At 31.9% G+C, this 20,356-nt stretch overlaps 1 protein-coding gene across 13 annotated transcripts in view; it reads left to right on the top strand.

Moving 5' to 3' along the window:
- Positions 1-20,356, top strand: part of C2CD5 (C2 calcium-dependent domain containing 5) — an 88,267-nt gene that overhangs the window by 32,198 nt on the left and 35,713 nt on the right. For 5 of the 13 annotated variants that reach the window (XM_012732839.1, XM_012732838.1, XM_012732845.1 and 2 more), the window contains exons 9-12: positions 3,641-3,726; positions 4,333-4,365; positions 9,286-9,394; positions 12,072-12,137. In XM_012732839.1, the coding sequence (XP_012588293.1) occupies positions 3,641-3,726; positions 4,333-4,365; positions 9,286-9,394; positions 12,072-12,137 (294 nt within the window). The remainder of the gene's footprint in view (positions 1-3,640; positions 3,727-4,332; positions 4,366-9,285; positions 9,395-12,071; positions 12,138-20,356) is intronic. The other 8 variants (XM_012732847.1, XM_004693215.2, XM_012732849.1 and 5 more) reach the window with 3 other exon arrangements.

Here is a 20,356-nt window from a genome sequence, read left to right on the forward strand (position 1 = left end):
TGGGCAGTGAGAAGATTCACCAGAGACAGATTGGGGAGCAGAACAGGTAGATCCACTGAAATAGACTGCTGTGGGAGCAGCAGGCAGACAGGAGTGGTCTTTGCAATGAACAGGTTTATTTTTACATATGATTATGGCTAAGATCTATAATGCCATAATGTTTCTCTAGGGTGTGGCATCTTAACCAAACTTGTGCCCACAAAAACCCAGTCATTTGAATTATAGTTCTCTTTACTTTCCTTTTGTTTTGCTAATAAATAATCAAATCTATCCTTGAAATCTGACAATGAAAATAGGAAAGATTTAGGGTGATATTTGAAGAATAAATTTTTTTCAAGGTATTTTTTGAGGCTTTATCTAAAAGCTTTTTACTGGTATATTCCAGACCATTTTTCAATATTATGGTCTGTCTTTATTTTTCTTTGCCATACCTCAGGTATATTTTTGAAATTATATCCTTGGTCTGTCTTTCTTTTTCTTTTAAATCACTAAAAGGCCATATCTAAAGCAGATTATCAAGTAATATGTTAACTGAACCCAACTTTGGTTTCCTCTGCTTTCTAGTAGGCAATCAATTGTATTATCAAAGAAAAGTTCCCTGTATTTTAATTTCTGGCTATAAATTTTTACTTTTTATTTTTACTTTTTAAAAACTCATACAATTTATAACAGCTGTCATTTTCATGTATATTTATCTATATTTATAAACTCCCTCTAAATAAATTTTCTTTGGCTTATAATTCACTATTTTAATAGCTTATTAGTAAGGTATTAGCAGTGTTTGATATTTTTAGTCCTTTGGCCTTATAAGTTCCTAAATACCTTTGAATACTCCTGGGGAGCACTCCTATTTTTCATGGAGACTTAAAAATGGCCAAGTTATGATGTAAAATTTCTAGAACTCTACCTCAGCACATGATTTCATGATTCCCTGCTTTCTAATTTATCTCTGTACAAAATCAATCTCTTCAGAAATAATGATTTATTTGTTATATATGAACTGAGGAGCCAAAAATAGAACAATGATACCAGAGTGAGGAAACTCTGTGTGTGTGTGAGATCACCTATTTTTCAGATATGCCTTATTAAAAAAATTGATAATTCTAATTTAACATTTTATAGGGCTTTATTTTCATAAATGCTTTCCCCAGTATTTAACTAGTAGGAGGGGAATTTTAGAATTCCCTAATTTGACCCTGATACTAGTTAATTTTCTTTTTTTTAAAATCAGGCACTTCCCTCCCCTCCCCCTGTATAGTTTTTGTGGTCTAGAAGGTATTTGAACTCTTTGTAAAATTAACAGTACTTGGATCAGATTTGAGTATTAAAAACTACAGAGGAAAAAACAAGTATTAGTATACATCATGAAGCTGGACAGAAAAAGTTAATGTTTTATTTATGAAAAATTAATAACAGCAACTGCTACCTACCTAATGTGGTACTGTATTTTTTAATGGATAGTTAATTAAAATAGTCAGAAATGATTTGTTTTTAGATACAATATTTGAAGCACTCTATATACTATTACTTTTAATTTCTATTTATAAAAATGTTTATATTTGAAACAACACTTTCTGTTTTAAAAAATTGTAAATTGTAATACTCTATAACCTTACAAACTCATAAGCAAAAACAGACAAGTAGTTTGAATATTTTTAAGAAGTCAGTTAAAAGTGACTGGAATGTTATGGCATTCTATATTTACATTTAAAAAATTTTAATGCATACAAACTTTGCAAAGGATTTGCTTTGTTTTAGACTATGCCTTTCTTTTATATTGTGTTGCATAGATGGCTTTGCTAGTGACTTCATATGCTTAGTATAATTTGTGTATACATTTTAAAATTCATTTTTACTGTTATGTTTTGCTTCACCATTGCTTTCCTGATCTTGCATTTTCTGATCATCTTCTGAATCTGCATCTTTTCTCTGCTACTTTCCTCCACAGCACCTTACCCACAGGGGCCTAGGATTTACCTGTGTCCCAGTTCCCCCTCTCTCTCTTGTGGGTCCCTTCATCTTAAAAAGTCCTGTCTCCTCCTCTCGGAATCTAGCCTTACCCCTCATCATTCTAGCCTTGTCAGCCCAGTTCTGAGGAAAAGTGTTTCTTTCAGTGAAGAGCTGTTCCTGGCTGCTTCTGGTAGGATAACCTTATGTCAGCTTTTTAATCCCTTTTTTTTAAATCATCTATGAAAAAAGTAATTATTTCATACTATCAGCAGTTATTGGGTGTTTTATACAGGATGTACGTCTTGTTTTTCTTAATGGCAAAGTTAAGTGTTTATAATTGTAATAAGGACATAATTAAGGATTACTTTTGAATAATGAAGAGTATATTATTAAAATTATTTCATATATTAAACACATGTCTAAGGACATAGACCTGTATACTTTCAATTATTATTAGCTTCTTATTACTAGAGTTTCTGTTTTAGATGCTTTGCTTTCTTTCCCTACACACCAGCTGCATCACACTGGGCCTGTCCTATCAGGTTGCTACACATGTGGTTACATTAGTCATATTCTGTTTGAATCACTTTAAGTTTCATTTTGATAATCTTTCATTATCTTTTTTTTTTCTGTCCTTTGCATTAATGACCAATTATTTGGCTATATTTTCTGACATTTCATTTACTACAAAATTTTATTTTATTTTGTGGCTTTCTGTATGCTTCATCTAAAGATCTTAGTTTCATTTCAGTACTTAGTATTGTATAGTCTCTATAAGCCATGTGTAAATCATTATAAGATAAAAATTTTATTTTTAAAGAACAGAATGGGACTATACACATGCTAACCTTTGTTTCCTTATCCAAGAACAGCTAAAAATGTAAAAGTAATTTAGTTCCTTTTTATAAGTCATTCTAATAAATCTGTACTTATCTTTAGTTTTACATGGGTGAGCTTGAACCATTAGCTCTGGTCTGCAGGGCACACCAATCCCCTGCTTCCTATAATTGACTATCAAAAGAATAAAACAAGATAGGGAAAGAAATTTAAAATTAAACCTTTAAAAGTACATCTTAGAGCTTGGGAAATACTTGTTCATCCATAACCTTGTACATTTGTGATGTGTCTATTACATGTCTGTAATTTTTAGTTTTTTAAAATAATTTATGTTGATTTTTACAAGTGAGTTAAAAATATGAATATTAATACTGTTTTATCATGAATGCTATGCTTAGGAATGTGAACTTGTCAGAAAATGTCAAAATTGCCAAAAAGTTCATGTTTTTTAGAGAATTTTGGAATACTTTAGGCACAATTAAGGCTTCCTCTGTATTTTTTTGAAATAAATACTTAATATTGCTTATTTCTTTCAATATTAAATTGTCAGCATTTTTTTTACAAGATCGAACTTTTAAATTAATTGAATAGGACACAAGAAGCCATATTCCTTGCCTTAAAATAATTGAAAATAGTTTTTTAGAATAAATTAAGCATTAAACCATCAGTGATCAGTAGGGCTTTGATATCTCCTAAAAAAGTCTTTGTGAGTAAAATATGTGCTTAGTTGCCATCCTAAATAATTTAGTTGCTGTATTATTTTCATTTTGATTTATGATATGTATGAATACAATTAAACCTTCTGTATCTACAGTTGTTTTTTGGTTGTTTTTTATGTACTGATGTTCTGTAGGAATGGGAAGTGGTAGTGCTGGAAAAGAAGGGGGGCCATTCAAAGCTCTTTTAAGACAGCAGACTCAGTCAGCACTGGAACAGAGGGTAAGACTCAACCTTATTCTTACATACTGTTAATGATTTTATTATCATGTTTGTGTACTTATTATTTATTTCCATGAATTGTTTTTGATCATGTATTTTTGGAACATTGTAACATTGTATTTTTGAGTTCAGAATGTACTTGAAGTATCAAAATAATTTGCATATGAATAATTTTAGTTGGGGATTATTCTGTTAACTATTTTTGTTTTGTCCTCCAAGGTCTTATTACAAACTATTTGTAAATATGCATTGAAAAAAGAAGTCATTTTTAACTTCAGTTAGTTTTATGGTATAAAAAGAAATTAGTAGAAATTTTTACAAAAAACATTTTAGCTGCTTAAAACAAACATTTTAGCTATTTAAAAATAACACTTTAGCATATGGATATGTTTATTTGCTGAGATTTTATCATTGGCTTATCTCTGGGGTAAGAATGCAGATTCCCTATTTCTACAGATTGACAAACAGTGTAATCATTCAGTCTGTTAAGGTATCTATGTTAATATAACTGATATTTAGTTCAGTATGTTAAATGGTAAAACAAATAGTTAAAGTTTTTGGATGATTTTTCTCTTTTTATGTTTTTGTGTAAACTTCATTGCTAAGGGAGGATCGCCTCATAGGTTCTGTAGAAGGCGGGTATGTTACTGGTCATGTGTGAGAACCTATTTCCTGTATTGGTAGCTTTTCTAGTTTTCATCTTGATCATTTTAAGTTTTATTTAAGCTTTTTAACAAATATTATCATTTTTTTTTTGTTTTAAAGCTCTATGAGGCTCATGTTTCTTTTTTTCTACTTAACTAAAACAGTGCATGCTGTTATATGTCATGTCACTTATTTTAAGGCACAGTTCCATAGCTTACATTATGTCTAAGTTTAAAGTTAAAAGCATTTACACAATTTTCTTTTACATGTTTCATTTTATACTATATTAGCATTTTGCTAAAAGTGAAACAGCAATACCTATAAACGAATGCTTTTTATGAAAGCAAAGTATTTTCTAGAGGTTGGCTTTTGGTGAATACTTGTAAGCAAAGGCAATTACCTTTTTAGACTGTCTTTTTTTATGCTAAAAGTATCTTTATTCACTGCCTTTTTGACAGTGCTAGAAAAAGCAGCAGAATTAGGCAGTTTTGAGATTTTTAGTTATACCCAGTTCTTTTCATTATATCCTATCAAACAGGTTACTTTTAGCTATATCTCAGACCTCCTGGGCATACTGGCTGCTTCCACCAAAAAACCCATCTAGACATTCAAATCATTGATTGAATTCAAATACAGAGAAAGGCTGAAAATGAGAAGAGGGCAGTGTGATAGTGTTATGTGTTCACTAATTTATTTATTTTTTGGCCAGAATGCTCTTATTTCCTCTCTCCTCCCAGCTTTGTATTCTCCACCAAGTCCCTCACATTAGGATTATACTCAGTAATCTATTACCATTTTTAGAATTAACATGCCCCATAGAACTTGGAATCCTCAGATGTGATCTAATGAGATAATTCCTAATATTACGCTTGTGACTTTGCTATCTGATTAAGAACTTTTAAAAGCCTCTAGCATTAAAAAAAAAAAAAAAGCCTCTAGCATTAAAGGAAAAAATTGACAATTACTTTGAATTTAGTTTGCATAAGCATTATGTTTTCAGATATTCTTTTAAACATTCTTAAAGTTTTACATATACTTACACCTCAGTATAGATTATTAGGGATTCTTCATGGAATTCATAATAAATGAATTTACAGCTTTGTGAAACCAAATTTATCTCTATTACCACACTGTACAGGCAGATATTTGAGTTCATGAGACCATTTCTCTACTCTATGTGCACAATCAGTTGCAAAGACATTATCTCTGACTTCATTCACGTTTAACTACCGTTTGTATAAAGACTTTGTTTTGGGGAAAATTTACAGAGAAGTTTGTAGAGTTCTCCTCTTTTATTTTAGACATGCCTTAACTCTGTCAAGTTGAATCACTTTTTATAGCAGTTTTAAATACTGAAGTTTAATAGTGAAGTTTTAAAATACTAATTTCTACCTCTTGCCATCCTTAATAAATTAGATGGCTTTTTAACTTCTGTGTGGAAAAGAGAAACTTTATTTGACTAAACATCTTTTATTTTCTAGATTGTTTAAGTAACAGTTCTTTAAATTTGTTTGCATAAAATTTATGTTTTCAAATAGTCCTTTAAATGTTCTTAAAGTTTTGGATATGTTAACACATTGAGCACATGTTATTACGGAATCATAGTGAAGTGTGTTATCATGGAATTCATAGTAAAAGTGTGGAGAACTGTAATTTTTTTTACAGCTTTGTAAAAACCAAATAGCTCTTTGTGGTGAGAGTATTTTTCCCCCTCTCACAAAGAATATAAAAAATAACTTGAAAAGATCTTGGCATAATTAGGTGAGATTATTAAGACATGGGAATAGAGATAGTTTCATTTAGAGATAGGTTTCATCCAAAGCTATATGAGAGAGCAAATGGATTTTTACAGTCTATCTCTTCTACTTATAAGAAAAATGTAACTACTTTTTAGATTCTAGAATGTGTATTTTTCTTCAAGAAACATAGATATCTTAGTTTTAATCTAATATTTCCCAAAATATACGACCATGGAAGTTCCCATTTAAAATACCTACTAGTAAAGAACATGTCTTGGGAAATAGTAATATAAAGCAAACTCTTGATAAATTATCATATTTTTAGAAGTGGGGCTAAATTTGTACAGTAAATCATAGTAAGAATCTAGCATGGAGTTTTATATCTAGAAATTTTACTTTGATCTCTTGGATAATAATTTGTTTTTAAAAATTATATCTTTTAAGGAAAATTCTATTTAAATATACCATCACGTTCTCATCTGTCAATTAGTTTATCTTTGAGCATGTAATATTTATGAATAAATGTATGCACTCATGTCAAAGCATCAACATTTAAAATCTTACTAAATATTATGAAAACATACTTTAAATACAAGCACTTTTCAGAGAAAGTGTCTTCTACAGTCCCTGAAATTCCTATCAAGGCATTGAAAGGAGAGTGTAATTGACATGATATTAAGAAAACTGCCCTTCCCAATGAATAAGTACCTGTAAATTTTTTAGGTGTAATAATAGACTAGAAATCACTGTCAGCTTAACTCAGTGTTTAAATCAGAGATGACAAGAAGTTAAATCGTAAGGTTTGTTGCTCAGAAAGAGCCTAGCTATAAAAGGCCCTCTTTACCTCAATTTTTCACCTAAATCGTGAATGTAACAATATCTCCTCTTGGGGGATGAGGGAAGATTATCAAACATAGTTCTAAGGTACTTTATAAGGGCTGGCACATTTTAAGTTCCTCTGTCATTGCTGATGATACTATATGGAGATGACTTTACAGCAGTCTGAGAGAGAGCAGTAGTTCCTAGTAAGAGAGTTGTCTGAAGATATAGTTTGGTGAATACAGCATGATTTTTATTTATTCTGATTTAAATTTTGGATGTGAAAATGAGTAGATGTGCTGTTTAGATAATACTGCAACATGCAGGGCAATTGAAGTCAGCAGAGTGGGTCTCTGCCTCTTTGGAGGTTTTGCTTTTCCTCTTGTCCTCTACCCCACTGGGGGAGAGGTATAAAAGAATTGGGGGAGAAGAGTGAAAGAATCCCAAAAAGAAATCATTTAGTCCAATTTTTTATACTCATCTTAAATCTTACATGCAGATATTTTTCAATATGTGAACTTGCCTAGTACATTTCTCAGTTTTAGTGAGAAGTACCATTTTAATTTAGCTCACTAAAGATTTAATATTCACTGCCTCTGAATCAGGCATTTAAAATATTTAAGTATGAAGGTTAAATGTAAAGTTTTGTTTTTATTCTTTGGGTCTATGAAGTGCCTCTGATGTATTAAGACTTCAGTGTTCTTGAAACTGAAAAAAAATTGAAGACCTAACTTATTAGATGATACTATCCTCACTTCTAATAACATGAGCCTCCCCATACATTTCCCATTTAAAACTTATGCTAAAAAAATTGAGGTGGAAATAAGGAAGCATTTTGACTAGACATTTTATAATACATTTAAGTGACCTATCCCTCCTGTCCTCGCCCTTCTTTCTGCCTATCAGCTGGCCAACCTATCCCTGTTCATCCACTGGCTTTTTATGCTTTTTCTAATAGCCCATGGTTTTTTTGCCCTTGCTCATTGAAAAGTTATTTCAAAATTCAAACTGATTTTTTTTCGAAACGTGTGTATGTATATACACACATATATATGTTATAGCTTACAAGTTACTGAGGTGTGTGGGACTGTTTGCCTTTTTGCTAAATGACTCCAAGTTGCCATGCTTTGTAAATTACGCTTTGGTGGTTCTTATTCTCCATGCTTCACGCAGCCAGTGAGTAAACTTGCTGCTTTTAATGTGCTGCTTTTGTAGTATTCTGTATGTCTTTCTCTTCTAGCTTGTATTTGCTTCATTTAATCTGCTGTGGTTCAGGGGGAAAAATGATACTGATAGATTTTTGAATATGTTCCTAAAGTTGTAGATTTCTAATTACTACATATGATTGTATGAATGTGACCTCTGGGGATCTCTTAGGAATAAAGTACATAAACTGTTGTACTTGGAAGCAGAACAGTTCTTTTGACTACTGACAGACCCTACTTTATTTGCTTATCGGGTTCTCAGTTGTGTTCTGAATAGCTGATGCTACTGGTAAGTGACTTCCGATTAAGTGAGCCAAATCAACCATGCAGTCAGGACAGCCACCCATCACTTTCCCCTTACTTGCATCCAATTTGTGTACTGAAACTTCTGCTTCTTCCTGGGTGCTATTTCAGCGAAATGCCCCTTTCTTTTGCACTCTTGTCTCTAAATTAGTTTTATATCCATGAGAGAACAGGAGAATAAAGTTTGGAAGAACTTGTGGAATTATATTGCCTTCCTATTTGTCCTCTACATAACTCTCCCCTTAATCTACATGTATGGACTTATACCCTGGAGTTGATAACCCCACACAGCATTCTCCACCTTCCTCAACTTGTGGTTTGCCCCATCTTTTCCTTACTGAATATCTCTTAAAGCATACTGCTTACCCCTCACTTGACCTCCTTCAGCTGTGCATTTGCTTAGATCTCTTCCTCAGGTCTTCGGAGTCTTTACCAGTAGCCTAGAACTGGTGTGTATGTGAGGGGAATCTCCCCCACTGAGAACTGTATAAATTGGGTGGGGTGTGGGGTGTTGAGGGGCATCCCTTTATCTCAGTGGGAAGTTGCTTATCAGAGTAGAAGATTGAGAAGCAAGAAATATATCGAATTGGACCTCTGAGAACATTTTTCCTCTTTGAGAATCAATAGAGTTAGTTGAACTCTGTATAACATGATCTATAATGGGAAAGTGTCTTTGGAAAGCTAAGAAGCTAAGCATCCACAGAAACTCTTTATAGCAAAGCATGTGCAATGTATAATTTGGAGTCTTTTGTGAAGGGGTAGCATTCGCTTCCTTATGGAAGGCTTTTAATAAGTAAATTTTTTAATATCTTGCACATAGTCATATTTCTCCCCATTCTTTCCACTAGGAATTTCCATTTTTTACCTTGACGGCATTTCCTCCTGGATTTCTTGTGCACGTTGGGGGTGTTGTTAGTGCACGTTCTGTGAAGCTTTTGGATCGTATTCACAATCCTGGTATGTTCTTAAAAAATATGTTTTCAGTGTTTCAGCTACATAAATTGTAATTATTAAAATTTATTTTTACAATTTTCTTAATCTAAATCTATAAAAAAACTATAAAACTGTCATATATTACTTTAAAATATTTGTTGTAATTGTAATTAAAAATAAATGGAAATATACTTTACTTTTTAATACAAATCTTGGCTTGTTTTTTGGCCAAGGTATGATGTTGAGGAAATCCTTAAGCAAAATTTTAGTCAACTATTTTCTGTGACCCAGGCAGGTAACAGATTTTACAATTTGACCATTATGGCCATTGACTTAATACATTTAAGTGAAAGTATGTTAATTATCTTCACTAGCAGTATCTCTTTATAGATGCTTAAGTCATTTACTTAGTCCAAAAGAAGTATTCTTTTGAAAGATAGTTGTAAGCATTGCATAGTATAAGAATTGAAAAGAAATCATGTCTCTGGTTCCTTGGTTGCTGTTGTGTAGTGATTTGTTCTACATAAATGAACAAGTATGAATAGTAGCTCACTTCTTTAATAACCGGGACCAAAGTATTTTTAGACGTCAAAGTGCTAGTAATTTCAGGGCCTTGCATTAGGAATCATTTGGTAATTTTCTAAATCTAAAATAAAAATGACAGAGTGGTGATAACTTTCCTTGTGGAATGTGTTCCTGCACACACTCCCTCCTATTCACATAGATTAGTGCCTAATCATTCGCTTGAGTCATTTATTATTTTGATAACATATTTAATTTGAAATGATATATAGCATTCTTACTGGCATATATTACATGTATTTTGAAAATTTTAAAAGTCACTTTCACTAACCTCTTTTCTGAGGCTTATATTGACAGGTATAAAATCTTTGAAATTACTGTATTGTAGATAGTAATTTTGAAGATGCATATGTCATTATCTTTTTTTTTTTAATGAAAAAGAATTTTGTCCTTGCCCTGGTATTTGATGTCACTTGAGTTAATAATTACAGAGAAACAGAATAAAATTTTCTAGCCCTTGAATGAAATTTCATGACAACAGTACTAGTTAGGATTATTTCAACTCTAAAGTTGAACAAATACAGCTTCCAGGCATTTGTCTTCTCTTTTACTTCTGTGGTTTAGTTTTTTCCCTGCTTCTAACTTTGATCCTAAGATCAATTTAGGATCTTTTCTTCATTGTAGTATTTGTGTATTCTGCAGCAGTTAACTGCAATTTTAGATTGATGCCCATTTCCTGTGTTGAGAACTTGGAGATTATTCCATTTCTTAGTATTAAGGAGCTCGAAATGTTTGGAAAGTGCACAGTTGTACTGGGTTGAAAGGCCTGACGTTGACTCTGACCCAAGGCTAGGTACTGTGCTTCCCTGGGTCACTGAATTCGATATTTTGATAGGCTGTATGAGAGCTCCAAGAATGGTTTCAGAATGTATTTAATTGTCGGCAGTGTCTTCTGTTTATGGAAAACATTTTACTTTATTTCTCTGCTTCCATACACTCTGAGCAGCTTGTTGGGTCTGGGAGAACAAGTGAAGGTTATTTAAATCAGTTTAAGTAGTAAGCTGCTTTAAAATTGCATTAATTTTTACTAAAAAATTGTTGTTTGGGGAGTTTATTTTTCTTGCCAGTTATTTATAACTGTGTAAGAAATGTGAGAAACCAGGCCTAGGGATGCTTATAACAGATGATGTTTTGTGTATTTTAATTACCAGCTCACCCATTCTTTTCTCCTTTTCCCTTCCATAGGCATAATTTTCACCTTACATGTAGAAATCCTCAGTTATTAACTGACTGTTTATGAAAAGTCCCAAGGTTATCAGCATATACATACAAATGTTTTTAACAATATGAGTTAATTTTGCTTTATTTTCAGTTATATATAAATTGATGATTTACTCTAATTACATTATTTTGACATAAATATCTCATTCTTTGGATTGTTATATGTTTATATATATATATATGTGTGTGTGTGTATAGTATGCATATATGTATATATTATACATTTAAAAGCAACGTTTTCTCAAGAACATTTTATTAATCTCCAGGCCCTGTAAGTGTGTATGAAAAAATTTGAATTTGTTGAAAAAGTTGAGTATTAACACTTAACTCTACATTAGCATCTTCTATGGTGAAGATGTATTAATTAACTTTTTGAGTTACAATGCTGAGAGAAACTTAACAGTGGAGTAGTATGAGTGTGCTAATGTTCAAAGTTCTGTATTTGTATTCCCAAATGAATCTTGCAACTATACACACACACACACACACACACACACACATTTTTGACTGGTGAACATGGAAAGTTTTCATTTTACACATAAGCATGGGAGAAAATTTTTTATTTTCACTACCATATGCTAATTATGGATTATTATTTTGGAGTTACTTATTTTAGAACTTCCTCCTTTGTTGAATATAAGCAAACAGGAATAGAGGGGAAAGAGGGTTGGTGTTAAAAGTCCAGTAATTAACTTAATTAAATCTTAGGTAATGTTAGACTATGATAGCATGTTCCTTCTTCCCTTTCTATTTCTATATCTTATTAACTCTGCTGTCTATGTCTTTCCAGTTCCTGTCGAGTGGTGTTGTCAATTGTGTTCTTGTTTGTAGTATTTTTGTTTTATTTCTACTATTCTGCATCTAAAACTGATCTACTAATTTGCTGTTTTGAACTCAGCCTTTGTCGGAATTATGGGTAACACAAGATCTTACAAACTGCTAGACTGGAATAGTTTCAATTCAGGTATTTTAATGGTCCTTCAGTACTACATATGCTGACAGAAATTATGGCAGCTCAGTGAAGTTTTTAGAAATGTTTTAGATTAAATAGGTTTACTATCAATTCAATCATACAGATACTTCCTACAATACATGTTATAATTCTTGTAATTTCTATGGAGATGCAAATATAAAGATGAGCTATCTAAAATGAATTAATTAAAACCTTAGCAAAACCATAAGTTACAGATGGCTTTGTTTGATGACTGCCTTTTAAAATGATGATTTTAAATACTTATTATGTTTTTGTTTTGGACAATTTTGTATCAGGTAAATGATACAGACATTGTCTTTGTAATTAATGAAATACTAATTGTTAAATACAAATATTAAATGACTAACTTAATAATCTTAAAGTATATTTAAAGTTTAATTTTGAATTGAATATATTTAAGGTTCTATAAATAGTATAAGTCTAGCTATTAACAATTTATAATCCCAGAAGTGTTCCAATTTTGGTAAGTAAGAGCATTAGGTAGTTTTTTTCTTTTCCCTTCCATGCAAAAATGTAATTTTTCTTTTAAAGTAATTTTATATGTGAATATAGTTTATAATATAAATTAAATTAACTTTACAGCTGATGATGTGGTTTAGAGTCAAAGTCAATTATCTTTTTGATATAAACATTTTCTCTTATAACTACCTAAATTTTCCTTAAGAAATAAATAATACAACCATTTGACTTAAGTATCAGAAGCAAGTACTTTGCCTAAAGATTTTTTTTCAGTTTTTTAAAATTTTTGGTATTAGAAAGTGTATCTATTTACAGAAAAACAGAAGCATTGAGAGACTTAGCATTTTAGATAATATCCCAAAGTCTTTTCAATATTATAAATTTTTTTTTGTTCTTAGGGGTCCAAGGTTTAAGTTCTAATGTAAGTAATGCATGTTTGACTATGAAGTAAATCACGTTCATCTTGCAGATTTACCTAAATTCAGTCTAGTAAACAATCTGAACAGGTCTAACCTTTGCAGATTTAGACTGACATTAACTGGTAAATCTCTAGGGAAATTATCTACTCTCTACTTCTTATCTAGGTTTTTGCTGGCTTGTTTGTTATCTCATTGATTCAACTTAAAGTAATCATTTTCAATGTACTATTGATACTTCATAAATGACTTTCAGTAATAAGTTAAAAATACCCTGCTGGACTTACTTAATAAAAATAAGAATATATCCTTAAAACATAGGCAGATTAGTGTAGTGGGAGGAGAAAAAGACTACTAATGTAAGAAAAGGACATTGAAACAGATCAGTTATTAATAATTTAAGGAACTGAAACCTCCTGGTGGCCAAGATATTTAATTTGAGATGTATGTTAGTTGACAGGAAAGTCTTACAAAGTGAAAAAGACAAAAATTAAATTTTGTACATAATAAAGACTCTGTTCCAAATTTGGCAAGGAGAAACATAGTTGAGGAAGCAGTATATCTTGCCATCATTTAAAAGAACATCAGGGACCTCCCTGGTGGTGCAGTGGGTTGGGGCACAGCATTGTGAAGTTGTTGCAGCCAGTATAGTATAGCATGAGTTCGATCCCTGGCCAGGGAGGTGACCCACATAGCATGGCAGACCTCTCCTGTCTCCCTGCTGCTCCCCTCAGCAGTGTATTTCAGTAGATTTGCCTGTTCTGCTCCCCCCTTTGTCTCTGGTGAATCTTCTTTCCACCACCCCCATATCTCTGGCCTTTACCCCAGTTATGTATGCATAAACAAATAAATCTAAAAAATAAATAAATTATTGAGATCTTTATTGTAAAACAAAATAAAAGAACATCAGATATTAAAGGCATGGGAAAAAAGATTGAGATAAGTTACAGAATATTAAAAAAAAAAAACTAAGAGATGTTCTTAAAGTAGTATGCTCTGGGTTGAAGTATTACACTTTTCTGGTAACATTTTGTACATTTTCAGAAATCAGATTGATTTTGATATTATTAAGGAAGAACAATTTGGTGATTTATAAAAAAAATTACGTATTTGGTAAATACATTCAAATCACATGTATGCTTCTCTGTAAGTAGAGAATGTGTAGCCACTGCTGTCCTAGATTACCATAGAAAACCAAGAATCTGCCACAATTTGTAATCAAAGGAATTGTTAATACAATTTTTGGTGATGACAGAAATTGTTCTTCCGTACTGAGTTTTGTAGATTCTCTAATACCATGCGTCTTCAAAGAGAACAACAGTCTTCCAAGAGAAAAGAGGAACACTACCATGTTTAATATACTTATTAATAAACATTTTTAATTGATTGTGGAAAGGTAGAGGGAAATGTTTTATATCACAGTAATATTTAAAAAGATACAATATGCCATGTAGTCATTTATTGTACTTTACCTTCTGCCATGCAGTTTACAGGCTAACAGGTATGCAGACATCCTAATCCTACCCCCCTTTCCCAAAGCTCATATTCTTAAAGGATAAAAAAATTTACAATTAGTTTACTCTGTGGTGCGATGTAAGACAGAATTCAGAGGATGGTGTGATTAACGATGTAGCAAGGAAGCTGTAGAGGTAATTCTTGTAGTTCTGAAGGATATATAGGAGATCCTTATTTAAGACATTTTATTTGGAACTATGTTAATATCAACATATCCTCTGAATGTAATTATGAAACTTCCAGCATTTGCAAAACAGTATTCCAGTCAGCAAATATCCTTTTGATGAGAAAGCTACTTCATAAACTTAGCAAGTCTTTGCTACTGAGTACAGAATATCTTGGTATTTTAATTCTTTACCCCTGTCCGCTTCACTACTTTGCCTTAGCTTGTGTTAACTACTACAGTGATAAAAATGTGTTTTAAAGAGTAGGAAGAAGGGTACTCGGGTGGTGGTAGTGAGGTTTGAGTATTTATTTTAAAAATTATTATCTTGCTTCTGTTTCTGGCTTGAGAAAGACAAGATGAATCTTGCTACTAGGAAAAAGGGGATTTAGCATTTGCAAATCTTGTGCATGGCAGGCTAGCTAGCAGCAGGGAGTGCAAAGGAATAAGATTGGAGTAAGCCACAGCTTATTTGCTTTAGATCATTTACTATGGGATGGAGAGTGAATTTAAAGACAGAACAACTGGAGACAGGCATACTAGTTTATAGCAGTAATCCTGGCCAGAGAGGTGACCTAGGATGCGACTAGAAATGGGGAAGCTAATGTTGAGAGAACCCTTGCTCTGAGCTGGGCACTCCTCTGTGTGCTTTCATGGCTTTGGGTCATTTAATCCTTTGAACATAACTCTGAAGCTGGCTCTGTTTTCATCCTCTCAGAGAGTAAATGGAAGCTCTGTCATTTTCCCAAGGTTAGATAAGGTTGGAAAGTGGCCGAGCCACAATATTAACCCCTCTGACTTCAGGGCCTAATCTGATCTTAACCATAAATTTACAGAATAGTTAGAACATAGAATTTGCCAAATAGTAGATGTGGTGGGAAGACAGGCTATTGACAATTTTTAGCTGAGAACAAGACAAGCTAGGTCCTGACTCCCACATACCTACTTGAACTTCCAAAATCTCAGAATGTTGTGAATGATCTTTGGAAATGCAAGTGTTTTGAAAGTTGGCTGTAAAAATATTTTCAGAATAAATTTTAGTAATCCTGGACCTAACTTTCTCAAGTGGGTGTGATTATTTTTTCAGAGTTTAATCCTGGACCTACTTTCTCAAGTGGGTGTGATTATTTTTTCAGAGTTTACTCCTTAAAGTATTCCTTAGTAACTCACAATATAGTTTTGAAATCAGTCATTGTGTTGAGAAAAGTGTTATTATTCTTTCTTTGTATATAGTTCATATCAGCATAATTTTATTTTTTTAGGAAGTGACAAGAGGAAATAAGTAGTGATATAATATCGTTTGAAATTACTAGATTTAAAAATAGTATTTTTAAGAGAATGTTGTCAATCTTGAGTTAGCAAAACAGCTTTTTAAAAATTAGATAACTTATTTCTGAGGTTACTTTAAAATTTTTTCCTTAATATTTTACAATGATTAGATTTTAGGACAAATTTACTTAAACAAGTTCTCAATCTTACAATAAATATAGCTTTGCCAAATGATAAATCAAGCTGCAGATGACTATTTTGAATTTAAAAGTTTTACTCTTTTTCTGTTTAGATAATGCCCTTATTTTGAGAGTAATAGTTAAAACCTAAAAATTTAGGTATAATTATAATTATCACTAAAAATATTTAATTTTAACAAAGTATGAATTGGCTGTTATGTTAAGAAAATATTTATGGGGTATACATATCAGTCTGCTTACCTAAATTTTCCTCCCAATTCCAAGTAAAAACCTTTTTTTTACTCCAATGATGTTGAGGACTGGGGAGGCCATTGTTCAGCTAGGTGACATCCTGGTTACACACCCAGGTCAGGCTATTTCTCATACTACTCCTGCTGCATGTTGGCGTGCATGTGTGTGTGTAGTTAAATGGAGGTAGATTTTCCTAAACTTGAATTCTACTGGACATCTCAGCAATTATTTTTTTATTATATTTATGAGGTTGTTATGCAAAAAACTAAGACTAATGTAGTTCAACAATTTTTGGTTTTCACTATTTTAGTAAGTTTTCAGAAGTGGAGTTCAAGAATGTATAAACATAGCATGTGTGGTATGCAGTTTTTCTCATAGATACAAGGAATATATAATCTTCTCTCTATATAAAGCAACTGAATATTCATAACTCATCATTCTTTACTGTATGTAGAAAAAGACCACATCATTTATTCCTTAATTATGAAATTTCTCTCTTTATAAATTGATATATATAGTACAACCAAATATTCTTTATATTATATTGTATATTGGATATAATATAACATGTAAATACAATATATAATTTTCTTTTTAAATAGTGGAACTGGTACCCAACTACATTATGTAAATAAAGAGTGGAATTTCACAATTAAAGAGTGAGTGACTGACCTTTTTTTATAGATAGTAAAGACTTCAGTTGGTCCAACATAGATTATATCCTGCCTATCCTCATAATATCCCAGGTCGCTTCATCATGATGTTTTCTCTGAACTTGCAAATCATTTCCTCTCTGCGACACTCTTTTTTTCTATTCTGACACTGAATCCCCACCAAGGTTGAGATTGTCTACTCTGCTAAACCCCAAAATCTCCAATTTCAGCTTCATTTGGGAAAATTTATCATCTTCACAAGGTTGTTTTCAGTTGAAATACTACTTTTAGATTCTCATTGTTTTAAAAACTTTTATTTGATCCTACCTGTACTTTATTTCCTCTTGTTCATTTAAAAGTTACATTGAATACTGCCCATTCCTTTTGTTCCCCCTCTCATCCAGATTTCTAGGGGTGAGTTATTTCAGGGCTGTGAAGAAATAAGTAGTAAACCTTTAGGTAGTCAGTGTTTCCCAGAAGTGTCTGCCTAAAACCTCAAAAGGGTTGAGTTGTTCACTTTATAACCTACTACTGTCATTTTAGGAATCTTTACCATTTTCACCTGCATTTCAGAAACAAGATAATATGCTAAAAAGATGGCAAGATTTCAAACTATGGCCATGCTCTAGAGAAGAAATAGCAGTAAAATGGATTGTGATGTCAACCTAAGTGTGCAGACTTTATCCCTAAGAGAAGTATCAGAGAGGTATTTGTCTAGCAATCAAGTCATCCTTATAATTAGGAGGATTTATTCAAAGATTTGCAATATTATCTATGGAGAGTTTCGATCCATGAAAGAAAAATATAAACAGTATGAAATATGTGTATAGTGATTAAATCTTGATTATCTCCTAAAAAAGATTAAAAAAATAATTATAAGTAATTCTATAGATTATCAGGAGGAGCATGGTATTTAATTTGAAGATTTTTTTTTTTACATCTCTGAAATGCTTATTAATTGTGACCCTCACATCTCAGCTGTATATAAATGACTAAATTGTGTCCATTCTCATGGATGGCCAGGATTAGTGCCAAACATTTTTGAACTAGACTATTTTGCCTTTCAGATAAGTTTGGTAGGTCCTCATTTTTCTCCTTTTGTAGCATGAATAATCAATTCAAATTCACTAGACTATTACCTATGAGGATGTAGTTAGCAGTTTTTAAGCCTTAAAATTCCATTATACTGTGCTATTTTTGAATTTTCAGTTGTATTAAATTAGGCTGAATCATAATTACTACCTGAATATTCTCTGACTCATCTCTTGCATAAGTATAATGCTGACTTTAAAGATAATTTTTCTTAAACCTTAAATAATTGATTAATCTTTATTTTAAACAACCCCTAAATTTAACAACCAAAAATTTCATCTTATGGCTTCTTGCTTACAGTTGTAGATGATTGTTAATCCAATTACTAGTTTGTGACTAAGTTCTCCCTACTGTATGCTTGCCTTGCTTTCACCTAGAATCTAGGGCCATTACTTTCTGTAACCATTTCAGTGAGCTGCCATAGTTTTCAGTCTGTACTGTCACCTGATCCAAGCATGCGCCACAATACCCACTGTTCCTGGCTCCTGTCTGCTGAATCTGCTTTGCAAAACCCTTTGTTCTTTGAGCTTTTGCTTCAGCCAAAAACCAAATTTAAGAAATTCTTTGGAGTGTGGACATATGCCATTTGCTTCCTTAGTTCCCATGTTATGTAGCTCTTTAGCTTTTATTCAACTTGTAAATACTTTATTAAGTCCAACAGCGGCATCCCATGTGCAACTGTGTGGCTCATTGTCAAAATAAAGGCTGCTTGTGAATTTGTCAGAAGAATATGAATGCTCCACTTGCGCTGCATTCAGCTTTTTGTTTTTATGTTGTTTTTTATATCAGCCACTTATTTTTTCATAGTGTTTGGTTTAATTATCTGATTTTACGTGTTATGCCAAGGTAAGTTTGACATAAATAAACTTTGTATTTTATGTGATTACATGTATTTCATAGTTGTTATTATTATATAGTTTCCCATTTAGACATGCTGGCCATTTATAAATAAATATATTTTGAACTAAAAATAAGTAGCTCCCTCCATTTTTCATTAACTTATAAAGCAGCATAATGTATTACTTTTTGTGAGTTTTATTTTTTTAAACAGAAAAGTATGTAATACTTGCAGCACAGATGTAGGAAAGTTTAATGTGAGAAAATCTATTTTTATAAAAATGCAGCATACAACCATTTGTGTTAGTAAGTAACAGGTTCAAATGCTTTTAGGAAATGTTAGACTTTGAATTTTATTCTTTTTTTTTCAGGAAAATAATTATTTTCTAGACTGAGGTTTTTAAATTATTGTTTGTAATGTTTATTTTCTAAAATTCTTAAATAGTTTAATAGGTTAGAGCAATTACTTTAATAATAGTTTTTTCTTACAATATTTAAAGTCGCTTTAGGGAATAGATTTGAGAGTGTATTTATGCTGTTAATGTATATATTTGGGATACGGAGAAATTTTTTTTAACTCTTAGTGTTATTTGTTAAACAGGGCCACCTAATTGTCTCACACATTTCTTAATTCCTATGAGTGACTGCTAAAACCATGTTGTAGTCTTTTCTATTTCTTCCTTCATATTTATCTCATACTTTGATCTTCTCCTCAGTTTCCTGGAATCTGCATTTCTTTCTTTTCTTCTGAAAGAAGGCTTTAGGGTAGCTCTGTCTTTGATCCAAAAATTTAATTCAAGAACTGGCTGGCATCATTTGTTAGTTCTGACTTTTATCTCCTCACTTGTCCCTTTTTTCCCTCCCTGTGGAGGAAACAAAATAACACCATAGGAATGTGAATTATACAACCCCTTTAACCTTTCTTTACTTTGCTGTCTTCATATTTTACTAGTGAGTATAATACTACTTATTTTACTTATTTTGAAAAGCATTTTGAAATGTGGATATGTGCTGCAATTCAAAAATAGAAACATTTTGGATTGTTTAATTTTTAATTTTAATAGTGCTTTTTATGTGGAAAATTTATAATAGGAGCTTAGCATCCTATTTAGTGTTGATTTAAACTTTCAGTATTTCAAAAATGGTCTCCCACAGAATTGGCACAAAAAGAAACAAAATAAGATAATGCTGATTATAGACTTTCTGTTTTTATCGTCTTTACACATAAAACGTTACTATAATTTGGAGCTGCTCTTCAGCAATAGTTTGCAGCTCACTGCAAGTGATCAAGAAGTATGTGTGACAGATGTTCCATTTATAATGCTCCGTTATAAGCAATATTGGGCCCCACTTT

Source organism: Condylura cristata, unplaced genomic scaffold, assembly GCF_000260355.1.
Source record: "Condylura cristata isolate star-nosed mole 26May11 unplaced genomic scaffold, ConCri1.0 scaffold00036, whole genome shotgun sequence".
NCBI classification, from domain to species: Eukaryota; Metazoa; Chordata; class Mammalia; order Eulipotyphla; family Talpidae; genus Condylura; species Condylura cristata.